General features: G+C 39.5%; 1 protein-coding gene across 1 annotated transcript in view; it reads right to left on the reverse strand.

The window, feature by feature from the left end:
• The window catches only part of SVOP (SV2 related protein), a 34,770-nt gene extending 25,739 nt beyond the window's left edge, over nt 1-9,031 (reverse strand). Inside the window, exons 1-2 of the mRNA XM_054006293.1 lie at nt 8,894-9,031; nt 1,679-1,839 (exon numbers count right to left, since the gene is read on the reverse strand). Coding sequence (XP_053862268.1) covers nt 1,679-1,839; nt 8,894-8,928 — 196 coding nt within the window. The 5' untranslated portion in view covers nt 8,929-9,031. The remainder of the gene's footprint in view (nt 1-1,678; nt 1,840-8,893) is intronic.
• Between the last annotated feature and the right edge of the window lie 292 nt (nt 9,032-9,323).

Here is a 9,323-nt window from a genome sequence, read left to right on the forward strand (position 1 = left end):
GTTTGAATATTATATTGGGAAAGTTAGAGTAAAATAAATGAATAGCAAGGCACAACTGTGCAACAGAGAAAATGCACAGGGAGCCAGAAAACCCCAAATAAAGTACTCTAAAGAGGGAGGGCATATCACATTATAATTGCATCCCATTCTTCCACCATAACTGAATGAGAAGAAACAGAAAAGGGAAAAGAAACACAGCCCATACTATGAAATCAATCTACAGCTCACTCCAAGCGGTATACTGCATTCAAATTACATTAACCTCTTAAGTAAATAAGCCCCCTTGGCTGGTAATTGTCCCAGCAGACAAAAGCTGGAATGCTCAGCTCAGTTTCTCCCTTTGGGCCAGTGGGAGCCAGAAACACTGCAGAGGCTTCATCCTCAGGCTATGTGTTACTGCTCTAGTGAGCTCTGCAAGATGATTTAGGAGCAGCAGTGATCAGTTATAAAGGGAAGTTATCCAGCCCTCTCAAACAGAGAAAAGATGTGGTGACCCAAGACCCAGTTCCAAGGAGGATGGAGGGCTACAAAGGCAGTAAAAGTGCTTTTTTGGTAGCAAACAGGTAATTCTCCAGTCTTTCCCCTCCTGAGGCCATGGTGTTCCTGACTGGTGATATGTTCTTCCCATTATGGATATGGAGAGAGATGTGGAGGGAAAGGGCAAGGAAAAATACTGAACAGAAGTGGATGAGCAAAAAATATCCAGCTACACTGTGATTGTTAATACTAGGTCAACAGAACATTTTGAATTAAATTAGCCACATTTATATTGTGTTATCCAAAGGTAATAATCACGTACCTAAAGAAAAATGTGCACATTTAGTATTCATTGCTGAAATGCCCCGAACAAAGAGGCTAAGGAGCAATTCCACTCAGTACTCAACTATATGCATCAACTCGTGTCATGCAGGCTACCAAACCACTGTCAGATCCATCAGCTTTAAGCCATCGCGTATTGAACATATTCTACAAAATTAACATACCAAGTTAACTATCCTCCATCCTCCTGAAACAGCACTGCGAGGGCTCAGTCCAACCCACTGATCAGGATCAAGCAATAAATCCTAAATATGCTTTTATTTGACCTTTTGACTCATCTGAGCTTATAAGAATATCAGTTGTATTGCCATATAACCTACAATATCTACAAAAAAAGAAGAACAGGAGTACTTGTGGCACCTTAGAGACTAACAAATGTATTAGAGCATAAGCTTTCGTGGACTACAGCCCACTTCTTCGGATGCTACTCTGAAACCTACAATATCTAGATATGGGTTGAAGATCCCAAATTCAGATCCAGATCTTGAACAGTCCATAATTTTGGAGTGTTTGGATCCAGAGTTTTGGTTTGGCAAGCTATGAAGACAGGAAGGATTTGGAAAATTTGGATCCAGCTCTGGGTTCATACTTGGACCATCCCCTAAATTTAGGTGTGAGATTTGCTTTGGCTCCGGTTCTGATAACATCAAAACAAGCAAACAATCCAACCCCCTCAGAAGACAGTTTAGTTAATTGGTGACCTATCCGCTGTCTCATAATGAATCCCTATTGTTATTTATCACTTTGACCTGCAGGTTTTCTAGTTCTCTAAACCCAGTAGGCTCAGGCTTGGCTGCAGTCTGAAAGAAATGTAGAAGCCACATCTCTTTTCTAAGAGGAGAACAAGAGTCCTGCTTACCATCAGTTGGATTGGCAAATTCCTTTGGCACTGCAGCTCCATCCTCTAGCTCTACAGCCTCTAGCTCTGTCCGAACACCTTCAATCTGAATTTCATGCTCTCCGGAAAGGGCATCTTCGTCTGACCTGGAACTTTCCCCTGTGCGGCGAAACTTGACCACCCTAAGAATAGAGAAATGAGAGTAAAGGCTCCTGTGGGTCTTTTCTCTGATAGTAATAGGATTTGCTGAAGCTTCATTTAGTTCTGCTTTATTATTAACTATTATTTTTCTAACTTCTATAGTGCCCGTTGCTGTGGTAGCAGGACTCTTTGAGATTAAAACACAAACCAAAGCCAATTAATCAAATACTAAGCAAAACAAATGTGTCTTGTATCATGCTTTGAGGTGTGAGCCCAGCCACCAGACATGGAAGACCTTAATTTTAAAACTACGCTCCTGTTGTCTCCCTCCCTTTGGCATCTACAATGGGTGAGCATTTGGATATCTAACCACCTGATTGAAATCACAGAGTTGGCCATTGAAATGTTAAGCATTCATATTTAGGTTCTGAAAGTGGATGTTTCCCAGCCGATCTGAAAACAAGAGGTGAGCTATCAGATATCCAGATCACATATCAGTCAAGGCTTTAAAGACCATTAGTGATGCCTTGAATTCAATGTTTGTATTAACCATTTACAAGTTTTAATCTTATAGGCAGCAAAGTAAAAGTTTTCTTAATGCCAATTGACTCAAAGTATAGGGCTGCTGCATATACAGTTAACACTGCATAAAGTCACTTTTTGACAAAACAAAAACGAGTGTATGAACCTAGTGCAGGCAAAAAAGTGCCCGTTTGACCGCACTGGAGATTGAAGTCGTCTGTTCACAGAGTAGGTGTAACATGCGTCGCATAAGGGAAAATATCCCCACAATCTCCTACAAATTGATCTCAACCCTGAACTGGAAGGACCACCTTCTGAAAGTGAGAAGGAAGTTCAATTTTCAGGACTCATTCAATCCTCAGCCTTATTGCTGAGATTGCCAGCAAGGCACGACCCACCTAGAAGTGATTATGGTGGCAAATACAGACACTTGACTACTGGAAACCAAAATGAGAATCACCAAGTTATTTCACATAGGGTACCTTACAGCCATCAGAGAATAACAATATCCATTCACTTTCACAACTGACTTGGGATGAATGTGAGGTAGTGACCAAATGTAAAAGGCTGTCACATTACCAATCTCGCTAGCCATTTAGCATCCCTCGGTTCATTTTTAAAAATTATCATTCATCACTTCACCTACTATATTGAGGTTCCAGAAGCACACAAATAACACAACTACTTTAATTCAAATTATTTATTTGAATAAAAATCTTTAATCAATTTCATAATGCTAAAGACACAAACTCAATTTAAAACAGTAGCATGTAAAAGCAATCAGATTTGTAGTCACAGATCTATCATAGTGATCATCTAGAAAAAAGAAAGTAGTCAATTTTGTGCAGATTAGCCAGTTGTTTTCTAATATTGAATGATTTTATGAATCCTGCTTCATTATGTAATGTTTAGCTACCTGCCAAATTTCAAGATTTCTTCTTGTCCCCTGGGACACAAATCAATCTTCTGAAAACAATACAGAAAATTAAATTAAATGCAGCCCATTTCTACAACAAGGACAACACATTTGAAACTAAATGACACAACTTTATTTAATCCATGTGCCTGTACGCATGTAGACAGACAGACAGGTAGCCAGAAAGAAAATCCCTAGCAGAAAATAACTATCAATTCTGTGCTGTTAACGTGAACAACTATATGTAAAGCAAAATACTTATTCATTTGGTTGCTCTTCAGATTCATCTTCTGATATTGTGACAGGGAGCAAACTATTTTAATACACTTGTAATTTTATTAAGTTAGACCACATATATGGAATGGAGGTCCAATCTTGTGACTGGTTACCTCCTTCAAGGTGTGGGGAATCTTCAACTCCCATTGAAGTGTACGAGATCTCAGCACCTCAGAGGATTCAGGGCACACTTATGTTGGCCAGTCATTTTGTTAATCTTAATTTATGTGGATAGTAGGGTTATAATCAATGTAAACAGTTAGGCTGAAAACATCAAACATTACTTACCAAATCCAGATGTCCTTACTTGGTTTTTCACTCTGTCTTTATTCACTCCTTATTTTGGCATACTTCCAGGGACTCGCCTGAGTAAGGAATGAGTAAAAACCAAGTAAGGACTTGAGTATTTGGCCCTGCGCTGAGTTGATGGGACAAAATCTTCCCTGAGTTGTGCAGGTATTACTTGTGGGGGGAAGAGAGCCTAGTAGCCTCTTCTACTCGATGCAGCAGCAGAACAAGATTGTTCTAGGGATTAAGACTGCTTGTACAGGTTGCTACAACACTGCCGTAAAGGTTTACTGGGCATTTTGATCACACCAACAACCAGCAAAGAAACAGGTCCAGAAAGTTTTTCATGCAGTTGGCCCTCTGTTTCCTCTCATCCTGGCTCCCTAAAAAGTAACCCCATTTGTGAGCCTAGTCAGCAGAGCAAAGAACCACAGTGAAAGTCTCTGCATGTTAACAGATATCAAGCAGTATTTTACTTTTCTTGCATACAATCAAATACTTCATTTCTAGAAAGTTTGACGTTGTAAATATATGGTAGCTTCTTTTGCTGTTGTTATATGCATAGAAAAAATTTTGAACCCTTGATCCATAATTTTAGATGATTCCTATAGACTGCCCCAGAAAAGATAAATTCACAACTGAGAAATATAGCAATGAGAAACTACTATAATTGCCTGCCATTTTGAACTTTAGCCTCTTCAGGTTTTCCCCAAAGAAAAGCAGTCAAGATTTTGGCATTTTTATTCATGTACAATTATTTTAGAAATAGATCCCATTGGGATAAAGCTGCTTTCAGAAAGGAGACTTGCTCAGGACTATAAATGTTCACAACACACAACAAAATGGAGATACGTGTAACTGTAGTAAAACAAATGAAGAATAAATGTGCTATCTCCGGATTTATAGATTTGTGATTTACACACTGTTTACAAAAAACAGAAGGAAATGTTTAGTAAAGTTCCTTATTTACATAACCATGTAGGCAAAAGCCATTGGAAATCAAAAAGACTTTTTTTGCACTCTTCTTGGAAATTATTTTGGACTTATCCTGGGGAATAGATTTTAGTTGGGTCTTTTTAAAGAAAACATAATGCCACAGCACTTATTTCTGATTTCAGTGTACAAGGTGATTATCTAACATGTGCAATAATCACTTCCCAGCCCTAGTCATTAAGTGTTTGGCCCTGCACAGCACAACTGCAGAATAAGCACAAGGTATCAAGTGATGAGGAGGGAGCAGAGGGGAACCCAATCCTGCATTAATGAGAGTGCTGCTGCCCAACTGCCAAATTACTCCTGCCCAGCAGTAGGAGAGAGGCTGAAGGAGCAGTGAGCACTTAGTTTAAAAAACCTGCACATCCTGCTGTGCACTGTTAAAGAACTTTCAGAATCAAGCTCAAGTATTTTCAAAAGATATGGTCTCTGATGAGAGGGATCATTTAGCAAATAGATATTGTTTTATGGCCCTGGTCTCAGATTTCGTGCATTTTTCTTTCATTGGACTGCTGGACAACCAAATACTTATTAAGGAATCAAAATTCTCTCTCTTATCACCAGGTGTGCCTCCTACTCTTTAGATGCACACTGTATGCTACCATGAAAGTGGAAGGTTATCCTACCTTTCCTCCTATATACAAGGTGGCACCAAAAATAATTGAGAATAGAAAGTTAAAACTGTGGTGTCTACCTATGTAAAAGTCCATCACACTGGGATTTGCAGTATATGTCAGAACACTGCTCACAAGCATTTCCATATTCATTTTCATAATGGCACTCTCTGTAGTCACAACTGTATCCCAGGTCTCTCTATAACTTAGAGTCAAGAGCTATCCATCTTCCATCTTTTTACCTTCACGTGTGTGCCAAACAATCAGGATACAGCTAAAGGCTAAATATTTTGTAATAGTTCTATTCAAAATGCACATCTAAGGTCACAGAGTCCTCAAACCCCTTTTTACTCTATCCCCACCCTTTGTAACACCTGTGTAACCTATACAGCTTAGTCTCTCACACCCTCTTGTATTTCAGTGCAATATGGGTTTTTTGTTTTGGTTTTTTTTGGGTTTTTTTGAGAAATTATCTTAGCCTTGATTGTGTCTCTTCTGGTCTTCAGTAACTTAATATTTTCAGCCTAGAAAAAAGATTAGCTGTGATGGTCTTTATCTTATTTAATTTCATTTTCCTTATCTTTAAGGGACAACAACATCAAATACCTACCAAGTATCCGTGCATCCTGCAGCTGCTGCAGTCTGACATGCACATATGACAGTTTTAAAAGGTGAAGTGAAAGACTTTATATTTGGCAAGACCCGAGTTCTGTATTTCTCCTGCAAGAGCTGATGATACCACTATACCTAAAACAGGGCAAAGTGCTGGAGAAGCAGCAAAGCTCACGTAAAAGGACTTTGATCCATGAAAAAAACGTCAGGGGCTGAGCCTCAACCCCATCCCACCAGACTGTCTGTGCAACTGGGCCACAGCCACTAATACGGGCCATGGAGAGGAGTAGTGAACATGGCCTGCTGTTTCCCTATAGCACAGGGTTTTGGTTTAGTGGAATCATGCAGTACATAGACTATACCATGTTGCTGACCCATCCTGGCACATACATTATCTCTCCCACTACACCTGTAGTCATTCATCACTAAGATCTTTGCTGCATATGGGTGGTGGAAAGGTCCAGCATCCACCTGTGTGGAAATATCACTGCTATTGCTTGGTCAATTGACTTGCAAAACATTTTTAGACATTCTGGGGTCTTCTTTGGGTACTCAGGGTATCCCAGGATTTGATCCACTGCATAGATAATGCATCCCTTGCATTAATTCCTTGCATTCTTTACACTTCTTTAGTAATGCTAACAGCTGCAACAGGAGAAACAGAGCATCTGGTCTCAGGGATTCAGGTCTTGGCAGGTAAGCAAAGGAAGTACAGATGTTCATCCATTTTTTGTTTTAAAATACATGCATTTGTAAATTTGAAATCTAATTATATAAGACCAAATCCTGGTCCTGTTGAAGTTAATGACAAAACTCCCATTGACTTCAGTTGAATAGGAGTTAGCACATGTTCAGTTAATGATGTGGGATATGTAAAGGATTTTTGCAGTCAGTAGAAATAAAAAAGGTTCTCAGTTCAGGTTTATGCTCAACTCCATTTGCAAATTTAATTCTAAATTCTCCCAAATGGATTTTTACCTCAGTAAAACCAGAATTGCTTTGAATTTCCATTTGCTGGCCCTAAAAGATGAATGAAATAATTTACAACTTCCTTACATTCTCTTGAGAATTGTCATTATAACAATGTCAGCTTGTCAACAGAATGCATATGTAGTCATCATATGATCTGCAAAGCATGTATGCTCGCAAACACATACTGAAAGTTGTACTTCAGTAAGATTTTTATTATCAAAAGGCAATTAATATGAATGTTCATTCATATTTTATGTACAAAAGCTTTATGAACATCAGACTTAATTATGTGGGAAGTGAATTGACTTGTTTTCTGTTATATTTTTGCTATTTTTAGCAGCACGATTATCTGTATAGTAAATCCACATGCTAGAATTTCAGCACTCCCAGGGCATGACCCCAAGTCCTCTGAAGTCAATGGACATACTTCTATTGACTTCAGTGGGCTTTGGATCTGGCCTGTCATATCCAATTTTTGGGGGGGGTTATAAATGAAAATTGTTCATACAACATATGTCACTATTTTACAGTGTATTATTTAAGGTTGCATACAAAAAATATATGCTAACAAATACCTGTCTCTTAATAAAGGGCCTGATCTTGAACCCCACATATTAATAATTATTTATTATTATTTAACAAGTATATTGAGGTAGTACCTAAAGAGTGACCAGTTTGGGGCATCATGGTGCTAGATGCTGTACAAACATATTGTAAATGATCTACAAATCCCATTAACTTCAATGGGAGTTTTCCCTGAGTAAAGACTGAAGAACCTGGCCCCAAACCTCACTGTAAGGAATAAAACACAGCTTTTGAACAAAGAACCTGTGAAACGATTTGAAACAGAAGGAAAACACAGTGATGAGTTTACTGATGCATACCTCGGAAATTCTTCACTACTGAAGCACCTTATAGAGCTGCATTTTTGTGCAAGACCCCACAATACTGTAAGGCACTGTAGATAATTATTAAGTACATTAAAATACCAGAATAGAAAAAAGATGGCCTAATGAAAACATGCATCTTTTCTCTGTAATGAAAAGCAGAATGCACCATAACAAATGGTTTTCAACACAGCCTAAAGTTCATGTCATTGCATATGCCTAACTGATTAAACATTTAACTCAATTATTTAATTTACTTCATCTCAATAATATTTTTAATTCTGTTCAATCCTTTATTCTCTGCCTTTGTGAGTCAATGTTTTATAAATATGGGTGTGTTTTAAGCAGCCAGGCAACAAAGCATGGAGAAAATGTAATTATTAAAGGACACCTCACACATTCAGAAGAAGGGAAAGCATTTCAAAATGACAAAGCCAGCAATCGGGGTTATCAGCTCTTCACACAGATCTAGCATTTAGGTACAAACAGCAAGGAGTTTGTCATGCACAAGCATTCCTTGTGCAGCAATGTCTGCTTCTTCAAACCACACAGTTTACAAACACCAGTGACCCTCGCTGCAAACATACCCTTTGAAGAAATGTTGTGATCTGCAATCAGTTGGCTGCATGAAGTAGAAGGCTAGGAAAGATGCCTACCTTGGCACGATGTTATTTACAGATGCAATCCACATTGCAAATGCATTGCTAATGTTTCCTCTCCCTAGAATGCGTTGCACCCTCCGAGATTATATAACCACCTCCCACATGCACCTCCATCCACCCGAAGTTCAAGTAAAAATAAAAATTGGGTGAGTTAATAAAGCAAACAGCTCCCTACAGCAGCTCCAGAGAGTCAAGGATGCTGAACCTGGGCAGACAAACTAGGAAAATGGCCTGCTTCCTGTGGCCTGAGCCATTTCCCAGGAATAGTTTCAATTTAAAAAATCACTAGGATTCGCACCCTGCAGTGTGTTAAAAAAAATCCCTGTGTGTCTCGGTCTCCCCCTGCTACTTACGGCAGCTGTCTTAGCTGGAATAAATCATCCTCCATTGCCGGGCTGGGTTTGGTAGAGCTGTTCTCATTGCTCTTACATTGTGGTTAATGGAGAGATGCCGGGATTTCAGGAGCGCTGGCTGCTGGACAGCTCCCTTCGCTACAGCAGCAGCAGCGGCACCAGCAGCCACCGAAACGAAGCTCCCAAGAGGGAGCGGGGGCAGGGAGGGGGAAGAAAAGACCTGGGAAGAGAGAGAGAAGGAACTGCTGATGGAGGTCCAGGGTAGGAGGTTGCTCTGGCCACAGACACTCACAGGCTCCTTCCTATGATTTCAGGAGGGTGGCTGCTGCATGTTTGCTCTAGTATTTGATCAGATTCTTATCCTATACAGCTGCAGTCCCTGTGATCGATATTTAATGCAAAAACATCTGCTTCTTAGGAAGATGTCATC

The sequence above is a fragment of the Malaclemys terrapin genome, chromosome 16, assembly GCF_027887155.1.
Source record: "Malaclemys terrapin pileata isolate rMalTer1 chromosome 16, rMalTer1.hap1, whole genome shotgun sequence".
Classification (NCBI taxonomy): Eukaryota; Metazoa; Chordata; order Testudines; family Emydidae; genus Malaclemys; species Malaclemys terrapin.